Source organism: Python bivittatus, unplaced genomic scaffold (genome assembly GCF_059951505.1).
Source record: "Python bivittatus isolate LINGU-HERP-01145 unplaced genomic scaffold, Pbiv_v1 ctg000580_np1212, whole genome shotgun sequence".
Lineage (NCBI taxonomy): Eukaryota > Metazoa > Chordata > Lepidosauria > Squamata > Pythonidae > Python > Python bivittatus.
In genome coordinates, this window is record NW_028277087.1 from 21,125,732 (window position 1) to 21,146,614 (window position 20,883).

Sequence of the window (20,883 nt, forward strand, 5' to 3'; positions counted from 1 at the left end):
TACAGTGCAAAAGGTTATTCCTACCTTAATCCCATTATATGTATGCTACTACTGAAATAAAGTAGGACATCAGAATACAAGTAGGACATCAGGTGATACCTCCTCTCCTCTGCACCATGAAGGAAACAAATTGATGGATGGATGATATATTTAACAGCTGGTGTTCCACTGAAGGCAAGTTGGACTAGCAAGTTTTGAAAATTTGTTTACAAGCCTTTATAAAGCTACCCATTCACCTATTTAGCCATACTTTCTGTCCAAAGAGCAACTCATAACCAAGGTTTCAAGCAGATAAGTCTTTCTCAGACTTTATTACAATGAAACATGAGAATCAAGGGGATAAACCTTGACCTTTTCAAATCAAGTAGTGACTTCTCTACATGATACTCTCTAGAGCTTTGCTACATTTAGGCACCCATTTGAGTTATTTCCTTAAATGCAGACCAAGAAGCAGCAAGAAGACTTTGTTGCAAGCAGATAGAATCTAGCAGGAGGTGTTCCCAAGCAAACTTAATTGAGCTGATTGGGAGCTATGCAAAAGAAATTGTAAATGCAGCTCCTGTGCATTTTGAAGGCAATTTGCAAAGTAAGACTTGCTGTTGGATTGAGACTCATTGGATTAGCTTGACTACACCAAACAAACAAACAAGCCATGCAGGATAGAAGATAGAAGAAAATAGGGCCAAGCAGTAGACATTTTGGTATGCAAATATACTCTTATGAAGTGAATAAGTAATTTAATACAGAAATTCATGTTAGAACAGCCTTACCAACTAACATCCTTTAGACATACTGGCTCCCAGAATTTCCACTATGGTCGGGGAAAGCTATGTTAGACTAATAAATACTGACTGTCCAACCAAGCCAAATGAGATGATCAACTCTGCTAGAAAGCATTGAAGGTCTTACAAATGTCTAGCTTATGCAGAAGCCACACAACCTTTTGATTTCAATAAGGTTCTGACACCTTTAAGCAAAGCAAGATCAAAAGAATTAGACTGACATCTAGAACCATGTCACCACCGCATATGACAGAAAAACAACTTTTCTGAAGCAAGAGGATTCCTTGGAACTGTCTGGTAGCACAATATGCTCTTTTGTTTAAGAAACATCCAAGTAAGCAGTTCAAAGCTCTTTTAAACTTGGCAGCTTTCAAATATCTTTGACTACACCATGAAAGTCTACATATACTTTCATTAAAAATATCTGCACAAAGGCAGCTGAGATGCAAATTAGCTGCATGAAGTTAATCCTTCCACAGTCATCCCATCAACCTCTTTCCCAGCTTTGCTGTCCACATTTCGCACTGAGTTTTCAAGGACTGACTCTGGAATTTTATGCATAGAAAATATGCATGATATTTATGTGACAGTGGCTTCTAGGACATGATCCAGACCCAGACTGCATATATAAGCAAGCAGAGATTAATAGTGAAGAACTTTATGTTTTCCATCACCTCTGCTTCCAGGAGCTGTTCAGCCCTTTGTATTATATGCAAAATTCCGCACCTCCATTATCTTTGAATCCATTGCTTCTTGCTTTGTATGCTGTTCAGCTGATATCATATGCTTTTTTTTTTTAATCCGCACTCAGTCATTACCGACTCTACGGTGACTGCTTGGAAGAGTCCTTGCAGTTTTCAAGGCAAGGTGTTTTTCCAAAGTGGTTTGCCAGAGCCCCCTTCCTAGAGCAGAGCCCAGCTGGCGAGCGCAGGAGGCGGGGTTTCCGTTGCTTTGCGCCTTTTTGGGGTGTACGCGGCTTCCACGCTACCAGCAACTGCTCCTGACTCCTTTTGCAAGGCACCGCCAACATTTTTCCTCCCACTGGAGTGAGAGTACCCATTTATCTACTCACATAAGTTTTCAATCTGTTGGGTTGACAGGAACTGGGGAACGAAGCAGGAGCTCACTCTGCTGCGCGAAAGCTGGGCTTGAACCGCTGAAGTGTCGACCATTTCTGGCCGGCAACTTTCAGCGTCATTAAGCCGCTGCGCCACCGCATCCCCTATCATATGCTACTCCTGAAGCAAATTATAGAGTTGAAAAAAGCAAATGCTCAGATCCATCCATAGCTACCCAGCTCCATTTTTACATGTCTTAGAACTTTCTGAGACCGCACCACTGATATTCACTATTTTCCATTGGCCACATTTTATGGAATTATTTTAAAAATAAGTTTTAAAGGGTGGATTAAGCCTCTGTAGATGGGAAAGACTGTTTTAATCTAGGGTGCTGCTTTGAAGGGGTGCTTCAACTGAAACATCATCAAAAGAATGCATCTGTGCAAAGATTTGTATAGCCCTACTTTTGACACACATCTCTTGCAATAGAAAGATCATGGGGCACTAAGCAAAGGATTGCAGTAGAAGCTTTCATGCAAGGGAGTCCAAACTGCTGCTGTTCTCAAAAGTTGATGCCGAAATCCCAGCAAACCAGACCTATAGCACTTGACCCCCAGAACTATAGGTGCCTAAGGGTTTCTTTCCCTTTACATTTTTAAGCATATCCTCAAATAATATGCAGATTGGAACAGTTACTTCAAATTGTCACACTCCTGTAAATGTAGTGATCAGAATTTTTTAATTTAAAAAATGCACACAAGCATATTTAAGAGTGAAGTTATACAGAATTAATGTTTTTTCAAAAGGGTTGTTAAAAACAATGTGGAATGTTGTGTGCCAGAAAGAAAAATTGCAGACTGATGCAGAAACAGGATGGATGGATCAGCCATATGAATGAATATGGAATAGAAATGAATTAATCCATACATCCCTATTCAGCACTAGTTTCTCAGTTGGAGCAACTTGTCTGTTTTGAGAGGCACCTGCCTAACCTCTTTATATCTTGGGGAACTTTGGGGAAGTTCCTCTTTGTGTATGTGTGGATTTTAAGCTAGTTAAACTTAAATGTCGGTATCATCCTATACCAAAGGAAGAAATATTGTGGTATTTTAAAAAGAAACAGAGGTGCTTCATGAACAAAATAAGTTCTAAGTTCTTACTCTTTTTTTGTGCCTTCAAGTTGGTGTTGAGTCCTGGTGAACTGCCTGGACTAGTCCCTGCAGCTTTCTTGGCAAGATTTCCAGAAGTGGTTTGCCATTGCCCTCTTCTTCTTACGGCTAAGAGAGACTGACTGGCCCAAAGTCACCTTGCTGGCTTTGTGCCTAAGGCAGGGCTACCCTCATGGTCTCCTGGTTTATAGGCTATTGCTTTAACCACTACACCAAACTGGTCCTCTCAACAGGAAAAAGAAAGAGCAAAAGTATTCATTATATTATACCCTGTTAGACATTCCCAAGATGTTAGTAGTTTTTCATAAAGCTACTCCAGTCCAGTAAATACAAGGTTCACTTAAACCTCCTGCATTAAAGAATACGGCCTAAAATTTCTGATGAAAATAAAGGGCAATCCTGACTCAAGCTTAAGTATGCTTGCTTGTGCCATCCAGAGATCTGCCCCCCCCCCAACTCTGGAATAACAGAAGCATAAGGCATATTGATATTGGATGGCTTTGTATCTTCAAATCCCCTCCCCATGGTATTTCTAACTATCAACATGCTTTCTTGTTATTAAGATAAAAGAATGCTCTGAACTTTAACCTTACAGTCACAAACATCAGGAAAAAAAATTATAGAACAAATTATAAAACCTTGCTTTGAAGGTGATGGTTTCTGCTAAATGTAATATTGATTAGCCTTCTTCAACCCAGTGCCTTCCAGATGGATTTAACCTATAATTTCTAGAATTTTCATTCTAGAATTGTACCTTATTTTCAAATGAATAATCTGTATATAGGTAGTTTAGGATGGGAAAACTCTTCTCCCCGCCCCACCTTTTTTTTTTTAATGTAATGGATAGAAGCTTGTTTCTTTTCAAGGTTGTCAGCATCTGATCTCTGTTCTGATAACTGTCAACTTCACTATGAGAAGTAACTCTTATCCTTGTTGGGGATAGCTGTTGTAGATATTAGAGCAGCATTTATGTAACTTTCATTGTTTCATCAAGGTGTGTGCTTATTTTATTATTATCGATGCTCCCTGGTTTACATAAAGCCTAACTTAAGTAAGCTCAACTTCATATGAATGTTTCCATAATACATATCAAAAAATTGCAGTCATGAATGGAAACTATCAAGTGACTGCAAAAAGACAGGATCAGTCATAGATTTAGAGCAAAAAATGAAAATAGTAAAGATGTACAAAGGAGGATAAAGTCTAAGTTCCATCACAGGTGAACAAGATCTCACTTGTTCAGTGAATATGATTTGGAAAGACAGTGAATGCAGAACAAAGCAGATACATGGGAATCAAGCAGTTGAAGACTGTAGTGCAGAAAAGCCCAAGACATGGAAAAGTTACTAAAGTTGTAGATGGAACACCAAATTCAATCTTGTGTGCTGCTTAGTGTAATGGTAATACAAGCTAAGGTTAGAGACCATTCTGAAGACATAAAGGGGAAGTACAGTAATCATAATGAAGACTTTTTAGCTAGTAGTGGTTGATTTCATAGATTAGAGCAGTGTTCTGATTTTCATAATGTGAAAATGAATGGTGAGGCTGAGAAGGCTGATACGACAGCAACAGACATGTATCTCAATGTGTTAAAACAATTATTGATGAAGGTAGTTACACAGCATAACAAATCTTTCAACACCAATGAGACAGGATTGTTCTCGAAGAAAACCCCAGAAAAAAACATATATTGTCAAAGAAGAAAAGACAGTACAAGATTTTAAGGCTGCAAAAAATGTACCATAAATAGAGTGAAACCACAGCTATTTCACATTCAGAAAATACCTGTATATTTAAGGTTATTACTTATGTTACCCTTCCTGCGCAATATCATTCAGATCAAACCATTTGGATCACAACAGCATTTTCTGAAGATTGGTTCATCAATAGTTTTGTTCCCAAGGTAGAAAAATTATGCATAGTACGGGAGATCCCATTCAAGATATTGCTTGTCATCAATAACGCTCTTGGCAATCCTGCCTTTTAGATGATTATCTCTCTCAGACATGTGTTTAACATTGTTTAAACAATATTAAAGTTATGTTTCTGCTGCTGAATATGATATTACTCATCCAGCCCATGGATCAGAAGGGGTCATTGCAGGTTTTAAGGCATATATTTATGTAGAACATTGGTATAGCATTAGATGCAACAGGGAAAGAGACTGGTTTCACTTTACACAATTTTTGCAAATTGTACAAAATTTAACAAGCCATCAGAAACATCACTGAGGCTTGTGTAGTACTTTTCCAAGCCTGGCAAACAATCTGCAGTGGTATAAAGGTTCTGAGGGAGAAGAAACATACAAAGAGATGACAGAAAAAACTGTAAAGCTTGCCGAGCAATTGGAACTGAAGACTGATGCTAATGATGTTCAAGAGCTAATCAAATCCCATCACATAGCACAGTTTGCCAAGATGGTCCCCAATGCCACATGCTTCTTGAAAGTGAATAGAGGGATGGACAAATACACTAGCGTGTTATAGAGAGAGATACAAAGAGAAAAAAAGGCCATCAATAAGATCATTCAATAAGGAAGATTGACCAACCCAGTGTTTCTCAACCTTGGGAACTTGAAGATGTGTGGACTTCAGTTCCCAGAATTTTCCAGCCATCTAGGAGTTGAAGTTCACACATCTTCAAGTTGCCAACTGGAAACACTGGAACAGCCTGAACATTCCACCTCAGCGGTTCCCTCTGTACTCTTGTCATCCACATAGTCTGCAATACTGTAATGGCTGTCTCCACTCCTTCTTCCTTATTTATTTATTTATTTATTTATTTTTCAAAGTTATCACTGCCTATCTCACTGTGGAGTGACTCTAGCAATTATCTAGCAATTAAGTCCTTCAACTTCTCCACCTTCAGGTATTGCACATATCCCTTGGTTTGGGTAGGGTAGACAATTCCGATGTTTGCAAATATTGGATTATATAAACCTTTGCTAAATATTTAATGTAATGGTTGCCTAACTTGAGAAGTGGCTATATAAAGTTTTATTTTATTGAAAATGGTGGTTCTGTTATTTTACCCGGATGACAAGGGAAGAATTGACCCAGTTTTAAGATATTTTAATCTATAGGATAGACATTATATATGCTGTTCCAAATAGGTTAAATTAGTTTTTTAAATTGTCTTGAGTTAAATTTTGCACATTCTCCTACAACTGCTGTTTTTATGCTTCTAATTTATTTTAATAGCTTGTTACTTTATGAGTGTATTGTACAATAATGCAACATATTTTTGCTTTATGCTTTTTATACATCACTCTAATACACTAGGACAAAGGACAGGTTGAAATACTTTTAATAAATAAATGAAAAGCAAATGTATAAAGTTATAATTAAAAAAAAGAAAAAACATTTTTACACCAAAATCAAGTTAACTTTTTCAATTTTTTAAAGAGCTATAAGGAGATATAAACTTATGAAAATATGTCTACTGCATTCCAGCCTTCTTGATACCTAAATCTACTTCGTTTTCCAGCAAACGTTTTCTTGTCTCTATGTTTTTTCTACCAACAGCTCCCAACTTATGTGAGCTTTGCTCTTGTGAGAGGAAAATTTTAGTAGCCTTTTGTATGTTTTAATGTTAGTTTTGATTGCATTTAATAAAGCCAAGTTAGCTGAAATGTGACCTGTAGGGCAATACCAGGAAATAAGTAAACTTGCAAGACTAAGCAAACTTGCTGATGGGAAAAGACGTGACAGGGAAGAATAGAACAGGAAAGTTTGGTAAAATTAGCACCAAGGACGTTATGAATCAGTTGCTAAACCTAGGAGTCATGTCTGTGGTTTGTGGTTTTTGAGGATAAAAGGGATTGCATCTGAGGGGGTCGGGGCCACATGGCTAAGCTGTCTTACCTGACCGTTTGCTCGTGATGGTGGGCATTGCGATGTGAATCTAAGTGAGTACCTTGTATGCTATTGGTTGAATTTTACTTGCTTGTTGAACTAACATTTAATAAAGCTTTTAGAACTTTGAAGTGACTTGTTTTATGGTGTGTCTGCCTCCCATGTTTAACGTGGTTTTTCCCCTGACACTCTCTAACTCAGACTAATCTATCTCTCCTCCCACAAAAGCTACAGTGTTTGTTAACGTTCTGTAATTGTCCTTCCTTCTTTGCAATCTTCCTGTGATACCATCCAGTTTAGAAAATGGTCAGAAAAATGTTTTAAAGACAACAGCCAATCTTTAGTCTATTATCCCATTTATGTTTTAAGGGTGAATGACAGCATCATAGATATATAACAAAGACTGTCCAATGAAGGCTATGATAAGGTCTGGTGGGAGTTTTTCTTCATATTAATATAACGAGGGGAATTTTTGTGTCATTGTTGATTGATTTATATTACAATTAACTTGCATTCTCCTTTGGTGCATTTCTTAATATAAAGTTGGGACGGCTAGTGAGGCCTGCAGCTAATGGATTTATTGTTGGCTGTAATTCTGGCTTGCTACAAATCTGCTGCTTGCTGCTATTTTATTATTTAAGACCAAGAAATGGAGTTACATGAGTACAGAATATTTTGATAATGGATGAAATTGGCAGTAAAAAAAACACATGGGAAGGAAAATACATGGACTGACCTGAGGATCTTCGTAAGTTGATGTCTGAGGACATGTGTTCAAGATACCTGAGGCCTACACCACACATCTGTGTAACCTACACAAACCAATCCTATGGTGAGGAGTTGGTTGGCCATGAACCAGGGGCATTCACAATGCACATAAAAAGGAATGGAGCTTTGATTGCACAGTCATGGCTGCCATTATGAGTTTTTTGACACACAGACACACCCACGGACACCCCAGATTTGTGGATAAGCACCTATCAGAACACCTGATTTCATATTATGTGTACTCACAGTCCAAACCCCAATAAAGTATTAGCAGATTAGATTTGGGGGTGTTGGATTGAGGATCTCCAGCATTTGCTACTCTTCTCTGTACTTTCATGCTTCCCTGCCTTCCTGCATTTATTCTTCCTCTTCTAGTCTGATAGGTCATCAAGTAAAACTGGCTATCCATTTGGGATCTGCATCCTGGTAATTTAGAATTTAGATCTTACTATTTAAAAAGATAGCATTCATGTTATTCTCATCCTTGGTCTTCCTGAATGTCAGGCCCAACCCAAGAACAACAATGAAACAGTGCAGTCCAGTCCAGTTCCTTTATTTGCTTACACCTTATAGACAGAATCTTGCCAAACTAAATCTATACTACAGCAACTAGTGGATATACCCTGTGAGTTTCTAGGGAGTGGCTATCCTGAATCTCTTTCTTTTCTCACGCTCCCCTTGCGGACTATGCTGCCTCTTGCCTCCTCCCCCCTCCTGGAATGCACCCCCTCCTTCCTGATAGCCTTGATCGCTCTCCTCCTTGTAGATATATTCCGTCATCCTGAATTTCTTATTACACGTTTATTATGTAACTATATATCTAAATCATACTGTGATTGGCTGTGATTTTGTTCTTCTCTGATTTATTGCCATCATTTGCCACTCTGCCACTAAAAAGGAAATTTTACAGGAATTTTTATTATTATTATTAGTTTGCATAAGAAAAATGGAAGGAAGTATACTTGGAACTGATGACAGACTTTCTTGGCTACAGCCCTAGTAATGCACTAGACTGTCATTCAATAACCAGGTAAGATTATCTGAGCAAATATCTGGGTCCAAGAAGCATCTAACTGCCTTGCCACATTATTCTCTAGCCATGGGAGTTAGGACTAGCATCTTGCTGGACTAGTGAGAATGTACAGAATCCAATGCAGTGCCATTAGAAAAAGGTAATCTTCGACCATAAGATGTCTGTGTTAGCCTGACTATCCAGGCTTGTGGGATCACAAATTTCTGAGATATGGTTGGATCCGCTGGGCTGTCCATCCTAGTAACCAACATAGTCACATGCTCAACCTAATAAATTATTAGGTTCTCAAGTATAAGGAAACTGAGTAAAGACTGAGCATTTAGAGGTAACCACTGGGATTTAATAACTACTAGAAAGAGAAACAGATAGCCTGGTCAACATTAGTTTTGAAAGAGCAGAAAGTAATTGCTCTTCAAACAGACACACATACATTTGTTTTATTCTCCAATTGTTTCTGGTCAAAACAGATTTTCTAGAATTTCATGGCATTACAAACAGAAGCAAGGTGAGACCTGAAGGAGACACTTTAATGAATATTTTAAAGGATTCAAATATGCTTCCTTTCAATAATTTTCAAGGATTGTTGTGGGACGAAAGTTCACATATCCTTGATGATATTCACCACAGATCTCTGATTGGTTTGGATTACACATCTGATCAGTCTGTGAAACACCACTTTCATTCAGAATCAGTTTTATATATACTCAGTGTTACATAGTCAGATATGGTTGCATAGCACTGTTATGGCATGACATTGACTTTATGATCATCAGTTGTCTAATGCTAATCTTCACTAGAAGCAAACAGAGGAAACAGTGAATAGAAAACCTATGAATATTCTAATACATCATAGGGTTGTTATTTTTCACTCTGTCAAAGGGCTATTTATATGAGTAAGGTCTAGTGTTAAAGCATATAATATGCATGTAGATGGCTATAGGTTCAATACTTGGCATCTCCATATTTTAAAAGAGCAAAAATAAAACACACAATAGAGCAAAGTAGGAAAAGAACTCAAGAAACAACGTCACTGGTGACCAAAGTAACCCTGGCTTACAGGAAGTCATTTAAATGCAACTCCAAAAGATCAAGTATGTTCTCAGAATTTAAAAGTAAGTTTTTAGTACAGCTGTATCTATAAACACTGTTTAACAGAGCTGTCAGTTGAGTATAACACACCACCATTGAGGAGTCTCACCCTATTTAGAGCTAAAGAGGGAACTTCCTTGATACCAGAAGGCCTCTGCATAATCAGTAACTTCATCTTGCTGGATGAATTTATTCCATCCCATTCAGTCCCTTACAGCCTCCAACTTCCATTGCATCTCTTGCTTGGCCTAAGCTAGAAATATGTAGTTGGGTGTCATCAGCACACTAATTTGTGTGTGTGTGTGTGCCTTCAAGACAGTTTTTGACTCCTGGTGACTGCCTGGACAAGTTCCTGCAGGTTTTTTTGGCAAGATTTCAGAAGTGGTTTGCCATTGCCTTCTTCTTCCTAGAGCTGAGAGAGAGTGACTGGCCAAAGATCACACAGCTGGCTTCATGCCTAAGGCAGGACTAGAACTCCTGATCTCCTGGTTTCTAGACTGATGCCTTAACCACTGCACTAAACTGGCTCTCTTATACTAAGAATACCTCATGAGAAATCAATGGGTGACCTCACCCAGTGACTTCATGTAGCTGTTAAAAAAATGGGGGGGGAGAGTCCAAGCCCTGAGTCACCTGACATTGGAGTGCCAAAGAACTCAAACTATCCACCCCCAGCACTGACTGGAACCACCCATTCTGGGAGGAGAAGAGCTATTGTAGAATGGTGCCTCTGATCCCAAACCTCATAGACAGTCCAAAAGGATGCCATGGTTGATAATATTCAATGCTGCTGAGACAACTAACAGTACAAGAAATGTCTCCCCCATCCAGTCCCATTCCAGTTCATCCATAAAAGGGACCAGTGCAGTTTCTGCCTCATGTCCAGACTTGAAGCCAGACTGGAAGGGTTCAGCCATGAGGTTTAATAAATTAGTATGTTCACAATATACTCACTAGTACCTTGTGAGAAAGGCAGTTCCACTAAAGGAAAGTTTAAGGGAAAAAACTGAGCAAAATATCTCAAAATCAGCTTTACCACTGACATATGTCTTTCTTGCCACATCACTTTTTTATGTTGTTTGAATAACTGCAGCTAAGCAATCTGAAAAAGTATCTTCAGGAAAGGCTTAGTCAAACTCTTTCTTGTGCAATTCCCTTTGAGCTCAATTTATATTTTCTACCAGATTCTTTGTGACACAATAAATGTAACTAATTCACAGGATGGTTTACCCAAGATAATGGAAAGAGTGAAAGACATTTTCAGTAATTAAAGCTGCTCCTATGGAAGCCAGGGTGGACTGAAATTCCCACCAATCACTCATGAAATAAAAGCTGAAATGTTGAAATGCATGAGAGAAAAGTAAAAGCTTTCACCCATTACTATTGACAAACATCAATGCACACTATTTGCTATTCAATGTGTTTCACTTAATATGACTTAATAAATCATGTCATATGTTTTCTGCAAGGATAGCAAGGGAGTGGCATGCATCCATTTTATCTTTATAATAACCACAGGTGTTAAATTGTTAGTTAGGCTTGGGAGAGAAGGAAGCCAGAGTGCTGCATATGAATCTTCTTACATCTGTATCTTTAGTCTAACATCTCTCTCTATGACCACATTTTGGGAAGCCACTGGCTATTTTGCTTCCTTATCACTGAAGAGCTTCTCTTGTCTCAACAGGTCTGAAATCACAGAAGGACTGGGCCACCCAAGAATGAGCAGCAGACGTGTTAAGGAAAACCCGGGCTACCTTAGCATTGGAACTTTGAGGACAGTGTATAGGAATAATAATAAATATGGAAACAGAAGTGAAAATGGTCTTGCTAAAGGTTTGACAATTGTGCATCGCCTGGAGAAAGTGATTTTATGGATTTTGCCCTCACAAGATAAAAGAATGGCCAGTAGCTTAGATGTCTTTAGCAAGGACCACTAACTTAAATGCAGTCAGGTAGCAGTTCATTGCAGGCTGCTGGGCAATCACTGAAACTAAGATCCTTTTTCTTCCACATGCCTCTGCAATAGAAGGAAAGTGTTACAAGTGTATGTATGTCTCCAATCCTTTGCTTTGCAATAGGAAACTGTGGCAACCTCCCATGCCCCCTGGTCCCCCAGCTTGATTTCTCAACATAGAGGAACATGGATTGCAGCCAGAGATGGCAAGATTGACTTGGAGGAAGGCTTCTTAGATTGGGCTTAAGGCATGTTTGGGATGGCTAGGAAACCTCATGGTTCAGCATGTGGTATTCATAATGACAGACATAAGCAATCTTTCAATTCACCTCTGAATCCCTCTGAATAGTAGATACAACAAAATAAAACTGTTTCTTTTGTGTTTTGCTTGTGGGCTTCCCTAAGGCAGCTATGAAAAATTGAATGCTGGGCAAGATTAACCTTTAGACCAATCCATCAGGATATCAGTTTCAATTTTTATTTTTGCCTGATGGAAATCACTCTATCCTTTACCCTATTAAAGTGATAGAGCAGTGCTGACTGGGGAATTCTGGGAGTTGAAGTCCATACATCTTAAAATTGCCAAGGTTGAGAAACATTGCTTTACACCATGGTGCATTTCAGTATTTAGTTAACAGATAGAGGTGAAAAACTCCGTGCAACACTATAAACACTTAACTTCTTATGCAATCAACTTTCTACTAGTTTCCTGAAGCTCCCCAAAATGAACATATTTAGGTGGCATTTTGTTTGGGTCATATATTTCCAGCATTCACCCAGTAATGAAGATGGATAAGATAAAATGTTCCCTAGGGAGAAAACAGGGTGGATTTGCTAGTAAAAAGATTTTTCTCATGAGGAAAAGTGCCTCACGCAATGCCAAACATGAGTTTGCAGGAAGAAAATCATTGGGTTTGCTAAGCAGACCTAAAGCTATTACCTAATGTCAAAAAAGGAAGAGAGGAGGAAGGGAAAAAATGAACATCCTTTAATCCAAACAATGTTGGACTGTTCACTCTTTTTCCTTTAATAGCAATTAATTGGTTAGAGGTTTCCTAGTGATGTTAAAAATATTCTGGGGTCTCAACAAAGTCCCAACACTGTGCTCTATGAGGCTTTCTCTGTCTTTGAAGGATGTACAGTGTTAATACTTGCTGAAGTCATTTCATATGTCAAAAGAAGCAGTTGCCTTTATTCAATACCCTCTAAAATTTAGTAGTCTTAACACGCTTCCATAGCAAATTGTAGCCATGGAATTAATAAACAGTAATTGGTTAAAAGTCAGCATTTAATTAGCAAAAAACCTTTAGCTGGTTGATAGGCTTTTGTAAATCATTCCCTTAAAATATAGCCATTAGTTGGCTGTTATCCTCAGAGGGGAACTGCCATCTACTATAACAAATCAATATGAACCAGGAAAGGACAAATTTGTCTAATTTTGATCTTAGTTGGTTTTTCATGTCTAGAATCACAGGTCCACTCCATCCAATTTCCACGTCAATCTGTGATTTAAAACACACACTCAAACAAATGTATTGCTTTCTGTTGTCAAGTTTCCCCTCTTGCACACATTTTTAACACAATTTGCCCTACTAGGCCCATTTTTGTAGAAACTTTTGCTCATATACATATTTTCCATTCATTCTTTACTAATTACCCATAGATAAATGAGATTTTAAAAAGCATGAGACACCCTTCTGATGCCATATTAGAAACTAACTTTCTAATGTTCAAGGATGTGTATTTGAAAGCTTTAGATCTCCCATTCTATCCAAAGCATTTTATTTTACAACAATTTTATTTCACATATTTTCTAATACGGTAGTTTATTCTCTCCCAAATAAGAATGTGACGTTTTATATAGCAGAAAAATAATACATCTAAAGAGTCACCTCTGCTTGCTAGAAATCTATACACCTCTTATTTCTATTCCACATTTATTTAATACACAGGGTTTAAGCATAATAACTGTATTTAACTGATTGCATCTAGTTTTAGTTAAGCTAACATTCAAATTGAATTAAACTAAACTTAATGTTTATTCCTGGCCCTCTACTTTGTGGAGCAGGTCGTCAAATGTGGCCTTGGCCCAAAAAAGTTGTGCTCTAAAGTTTCATTCCCCATCAACAGCCAGTATGGCTTAAATATGGCTTCTTATGACCTCTCCCCAAGTAAAGACTAAGTAAACTGTATCTTATTTTATCTTTTGTCAGTTCTAATTGTGATGGGTGGGGTTGATTTTTGCCTATGAAATTCTATATCAAGCCAAGCATACAATTGGCAATATGAATGAATGAATGAATGAATGAATGAATGAATGAATGAATGAATGAATGATTTCTGTTCTGATGGACATGGCTCTACAATAGACTTCTCTCATTCTGATGGGATGAGGAGTATACTTTGTGATGTTTCCTTGGGGAGGCTGTTGTTGTATTACACAACATTTCATTACCATAGCATTAGCAATCTGATACAATAGCCAAGTATGCTACATTTCTAGCTAATTACTAAATTAAAGCAAGTCATAGGCAGAAGGAAAATAACATGTATTCATTTATTTTTTCTTAATTGAGTTTAAAGTTATTGTGCATAATATTAACAGGAGTAGAAAATTATGTAAAATTCCTAACACTCAGTAATCAATGTTGGCACCTAGGTGACCTTGTGCCTGTTATTTTTTCTAGCTTGAAATAGTTATGCTCTCATAATTTACTTTCATAAATGTATGAAACCACAAAGAATGTGGTTTTTTTTAATGACTTTTAGAAATAGATAAAATGAATTCGGGGGCAGGGAAATAAGCTGATCAATTTCTGTTCCTGGGTGACTTTGAGATAATTGCTGTGTTTCAGCCCAAGTCTTTACAGGGTAGTTGTGGTTAAAAACTGAAGGAGAAAATTCAATGTACACCCTCATGAGCCCTCAGAGGAAAAGGAGGATATAAATACTTATTTATTTTATATAAGCAAATAAATTAAACACAATAGATAAATAGGAGGATAGAGATTTAAACACCATAGTCTGGAATTTTGTAAAAAATAAACTTATCAATGGATTTTACTTATAACAACTACTTTTCTAAGAACAAATTGTTAGACAAAAACAAGAACTGTGTAATAGTACTCTTTTGATATTTTAAGCAATTAGCTTCTCAAATTAAAGTATATCAAAATGCCCCATTTGTGTCAGAGTAATGGCTCCCACATAAAATGGCTGCAACTTCATCATCCTACCTAAGATGGCCACCACCTCATCGTCCTGTATGACTTCTAACGATCCTGAGACAACGAAGCAGAGGGCATCTACACTTTCACCAGCGTGGTAGATGAGGTCCCCAGGAGCACAATGGATCGTCTGAAATTCCACTGCAAGTGCCCGCAGACAGCCATCACTCGCTAGCCGAAAAGCTGGATGTTCATTAAAAACCTTCCGATTGAGATGCACACAAATATCTGCTCTCATGTCCTTGGGACAAATTGAAAGGACCTGGAGAAAGAGGAAAAACATGATAATAATTGCAATTTAAAAAGTCAGTATGAAGACTGACATAGGAAAAATTTAACTACATTAACACATTATACTGCTTAAAGAGCTCCACAATATTCGTTTAATAAAATCTTTAAGACTAACCTGTATTACATGGCCATACTGCAAATGTGTAATGGAGACTAGATGGTAGTAATTTATCTTAAGGCTTCTAGATGAATCATAACAAAAGAAATGTTGGAATCAGGAATTTGAATCATTGTGCAAATATTTTGCAAAGAGACTACACTTGTCCCCCATATACGCAATAAATGTAGGTCGTACCAAGATTCACATTGATTTTAAATTCCCATTGTTTTATGTTCTATTTTATAGTTGAATTGTTCTTATGTTTTTATGTTGTAAGTTGCTCAGAGAACTTTGTGTTTTGGGGTATCATATGCAAGTTATAAATGAAACAAATGAAAACATTTAACACTTAACTGAATTCAGCAGGATTAACTTTCATATAACATGCAAGTCTTTGGATAAATAAGTCTGTATTCCCTAAATCTCCAAAGCCATTTTATTTTTGTTTACTTTCTTTCTTTCTTTCTTTGGAAAATAGACTTCTTTTCAAAAATGTTTTCAGAGAAAGTTGCAATTAATCAAAAGCAGATTAATAGCACCAAAACAATCTAAGAGCTGTTGATTAAAAACAGAAGCGGCACTGAACAAGAGTAGGTTCTTAAAGCATTGCCTGAAAACAATGCTTTGATTAATGGAAAGAACTAACATTCTAGACCTAAATTTAGTCATTGATTTTAGAGTATGGGGCTGACACTGAAAAAAAACCTGTTCAGTAGTAGCCAGAAGCTGCACTGAGAATTTTTCATCCTTAGATCTGTGATCCTCATCCATCCATTATACTTTTCATCATGAACCTGTCCCATACTGACCTCACTCTTCAGATGTCTACAGCTGTAACAGCGTTTTTTTTTTTCTTCCTGCTGGTTAGGTGCCCCCACATTGGGCTTGGCTCCCAGTGACTTCATGGATAAACGCTTGCAACCTTGCTGCCCCTGCAGATACTCACACTTAATTTTTGACTATTTACAGGTAGCCAATGTCATCCAGGTGAAGTTGGCAGGAATGGGGACTATCCAGAGCACTCCTATGGTGAGCAGTCCTGACAATTGAATGCCTAAGCTAGATTTTAATATAAATCCAAGGTCCATAGAATATTTTTTTTAAAAAAAATATCCTACCTTCTGAGAACCTTGTGTTGGCTTATTTACCTCCCAAGGAACCACGCAACTTCAGTGCACTGCAAGGAATTCTGGGAAACTGGGTTTCATCTTGTTCCATGTGAATTAGGAGAATGACCTAGAACAATGCCCCGTTCCAAGCCACTCTTCCATAACTTTAGAGAAGGATGAGTAATTGTGGACTAATTAATTAATTAATTACTCTTTAAGCAAACTTATTGTCAGGTTCAGCCCAAGAACCACAATGAGACAGTCCAGGAACAGCTCTGTTTCTTTATTAGTTTGCACCTAATAGAATCTCGCCAGACTAACTCTAATTCCCAAGAACAGCAATTATAACCAGCCTTTAGGGAAAGGCCAGTCTCCTTTTCTTCAGTGTCACACAGTCTGGCTGGGGGCTGATGGGATGCTTTTCTTGGAATGTCTCTCTCCCCCCCCCCCCCCATAACCCTGAAGCTCCATACCAGAGTCCTCCTGCTCATGCCTTCCATCACACTTATCTACTAAAATGAAGATCTTCCTCAAGGACAAGTAGCTTTATTCCATGCCTTATTTCCTTTAGAATTTCATGGCAGGGTGGTGAACAGGGACTGTGATGGACACAACTTTTAAAATTAATACTTTGAGGACTGCTGACTTATCTCCACACATAGATCACAGAATCACAGGGATGTACCTGCCTTTGAAAGCCACTTGGTCTTATGAAAACTAAAGCCTAGTCCAAGCAAACCAGAGCTAAACCTTTAAGAAAGATGGCTTTCTACCCTCCTTTTGGAAACTTCCACTAGAGACAATACTAACCCTCTACATACTGATTCATTGCCAAGCTGCTCTTACCAATAAATACATATTTGAAAAATTCTTCTTTACTCTTAGATTTCATAATTAAAACAAATTATTTACTTGTTTGGGACTCTCTGAGTCAATTCTACACATGCTTACTTTGAGGTAGTTCCCACTGAGTTCAGCAGGATTTAATTTCAAGTTAATGCTTTTAGGATTATACCATGAAACATTACAAAAAGAAAGCTATATCCTGAATAGCTCTTACTATCCTTTTCATGTCATCAGAAAGTGGACTGGCATGTTGAGAGAGAAAGAAAAACTTCTCAAGTACATGGATATCATTTCAAACAGCATTGCTTTTTGTAGACACAATAGTGACTCTTTCATCATGGTTCTCCAGCAGTTTAGAAAGGTGAGAGTACACTGCATAGAGAAAAAAGGCAGCTAAGCCATCAGGAGAAATTCAATAATTAACTGAAGCTCTGTGCCAAAAGGTTTGAGTTAAGCCACTTCCAACTAAATATAAGCAGAGAGAGAAAGAGAGTCCTCTCTCAACAACAATGAACTATGATCTACCCACCAGATATGGACTTGATTTTTTCATCTTTAAAATGGAAATGAAATCTCAGCTAAAGAAGCAGTGTTCATTACAAAGTCTCTGCCTTTAAATTTTCAAAAGGCAAGGACAGGGAACGTAGGCTCCTCCTCTCTTATAGCTAATTTAATATCTAGGAAAGGGTGAGAATTAGCCTGGTATTATGACACATCAAATTTCTGCTCCAGCAGAAAACCTTGGGTGAATATAGGAGTTGTGCTCCTCATCAGCCACATCAGTATGTGTACACATGGACAGATCTATTTATTTCTATTTTGTATGTTTTCTCATTTTTGAAACTTGGAATCATACCATCCCATTTCTGCATGATTTTTTTAAAATACATATATGACCATTTGTAATTTTCCCAATATACTATTTTTATAATTTTTTCTTCAGAATGCAGCCTTCTCCAGGGCCAACTCTTGCATTTGAATGGCCTGCTGGGAGCCGCACTGAGTGCTCTGTGCCTGAAGTAGACTTTAAGAAGCCAGCCGTATGAATGAAGTCTTACTTAGTTTGGCCTTCAGTGAACAATTCTATTTTCCACCTCTCTGAAAAGTTTAGATTTTGACTTCGCTATTCTCTGATGTGGAATAGGAAATGTATTGGAGCTGATGTGTGACATGGATCTGTGCTTTCTTTCTGTTCTTGCACAAGAGACTGACAATAGAGTTGTTAGATAAGAAGGTGTGAGAAGGCAGGGAGAAGTGAGGGCCTCAAACGAACCATGTTTGCTAGGGGAGAGCGCTGTGCACCATGGGGCAGCCTTGGGGGGGCGGCAGGAGGGAGGATGGGCAGAAGGCACACTCGCACCAGAGTGGAGAGGGACGGCAGGGGGCGGCTGTCGGGTCAAGTGGGGATTGGAATGTGTATTGCGCTGATTGAGTGGAATGTCTGCGGTTTTGCGGTTAATTAGCGGCGCTCCGGGGCAGTGAAAAAGGTGAGATTGTGAGCCAAGCCCTCGTAGGAGGGGGAGGACAGATAGGGGGTATAAAAACCTGTCAGACCTTGCTTCGGGGTTCCTCCATTGCTGCGGGAGGGACCCACCTTTGCAAACGTGCCCAATAAAAACTTCTGTCTACTGGACAACCGAACCCGTGTCTGTCGTTTTCTGACAAAATTGGCGAGCCAGCCAGGAGTCCTCGACGTGGACCGGACTGTGGGGAACTGGTGAGTAATCGGCCGTAACACCCCGTTGAGGTGTCTCCCGTTTTCCCCGAAGTCGGGTCCGGGACGGGACTCCAATCGCCAGTCAGACAGAAGTAAAGAGGAAGTCGGCCAACGAGGGGACCTCTGGGAGGTCTGGTGAGTACAACCTACCCATAATCTCTGGGAGATTAGCGTGGTTACGAGGCGTTGGACGCCACAAGGGGACAGAAGAGTCCGGGACCTTCTGTAAGGTGGGAAACGTAGTCAGGAAGGATGGGTAAGGCGCAGAGTAAGAGTGTAAGGCCAGGGGCCAGTGGGAAAAACGCAGTAGGGGGAATCCCCACGGATTCTCCATTAGGACAATTGTTGCAACAATGGGAGACACCCTGGTTGTGTCCATTCACCAGGGGTCTGGAAAAACCGACCATGATAACTTTGTGCACTAAAGAATGGCCAAAATATCCACTAGTGGACCCCGAATTCCCCTACCATTGGGATACTCTTGGAATCCCCAGTAATTACTGGGTGACCCAACTAAAAAACTACATTGTGGAGCATAAAATGTTAACACAGGAACCCTATGTGGAAGTCTGGTTCCATGTTCATTGGGAGGGGCCTCGACCCAAGTTAGCCAAAATTTTTGTCCAAAAAGAACAGGAGGATGAGGAGGACCTCTGGCTGACTGGACCTCAATGGGGGCCGCCACCTCCTCCTCCTCCTCTTCTTCCTACCGCTCCCCCTCCGGCGCCCCCACCCTATCCCGGGCTGCGGAAAGAGCTGGACCAGCTGAACCAAGACATTCAGAACTTGCCCTTTAGTCTAAGGTCGGCCAGTGCCTTCCCCGTCCGGGAAGTCCCGAACGGAACGAACGCAAAGGGGTGACCGTCACCAGTTACGTAACAGTTCCCATCAAACCCAGTGAGTTGAGGGAATTAAAAAGACCCTCCCTCGTATGCAAGAGAACGCCCATACCGCCGCCGAACAATTGGAACTTTTTCTCGGCCCGGTGGAATACTCCTGGGGGAACTGAATTACATTTTAGCCCACCTCTATACGCCAGAAGAGAGGGGCCAGATTCGGCGAGCTGCGCTCGGGGCTTGGGAGCGAAGGAATGCAAATGTCCCAAATGCCCCGGCCGCAGATACTAAATTCCCTCTGGCAGACCCAAATTGGGATCCCAATAATGCTGAACATCAGGAGAACATGAGAGGAGTTTCCCCCTGTACGACTAGGGGGGGTCATGGTTCCCCAACCGGGACCCACGGGGAACCCTTGGTAAACATCACGGTGGGTCCCACTGGCGAGGAACAGCAGTTCCTCGTGGACACCGGAGCCTCTCGAACATCGCTGTGCCAACCGATCCCAGGGATTGCGAAATCCCGGGGCGCGTCGGTATCGGTGATGGGGGTGGGAGGCTCTCCGGTCAAGGCAGACGTACTGGAGGGAGTGAGACTGGAGTGGAATGGGAAGGAGGTAACTGCAGATGTGTTACTGATCCCACAGGCGAGAGTGAACCTGCTGGAAAGGGATCTAATGGGTAGTCTAGGAATGGAGTTGTGGAATGTGGAACAGGCAGAAAGGATGTGTTTGTTGCGGGAGGCGGACGTGGAGGTAGTGAACCCTGAGGTATGGGCAGGAGAAGGGGGGGCGGGTCGGTTCCGCATCGCCCCAATTAGCATCCCCTTGAAACCAGGGGTGACGGGTTTGCGGCAAGCCCAATACCCGCTGTCCCGGGATGGGAGGCGTGGGCTGAAGCAACAACTGAGATGGACGGTGCTGCCCCAGAGGTACACCGAGAGCCCCCTCTTGTTTGGACAGGCATTGGAAGAGAAACTCCAGGGGTTCCGGGCCCCTGGGGGTTCTCGGGTGCTGCAGTATGTGGATGATTTGTTGGTGTCTGGAGAGAA

The 20,883-nt window shown here is 39.9% G+C and overlaps 1 protein-coding gene across 1 annotated transcript in view; it reads right to left on the reverse strand.

Annotated features, from left to right (window-relative positions):
• KCNH5 (potassium voltage-gated channel subfamily H member 5) overlaps positions 1-20,883 on the reverse strand; it is a 177,285-nt gene that overhangs the window by 30,088 nt on the left and 126,314 nt on the right. The window contains exon 9 of the mRNA XM_088149739.1: positions 14,944-15,196. Coding sequence (XP_088005865.1) covers positions 14,944-15,196 — 253 coding nt within the window. The remainder of the gene's footprint in view (positions 1-14,943; positions 15,197-20,883) is intronic.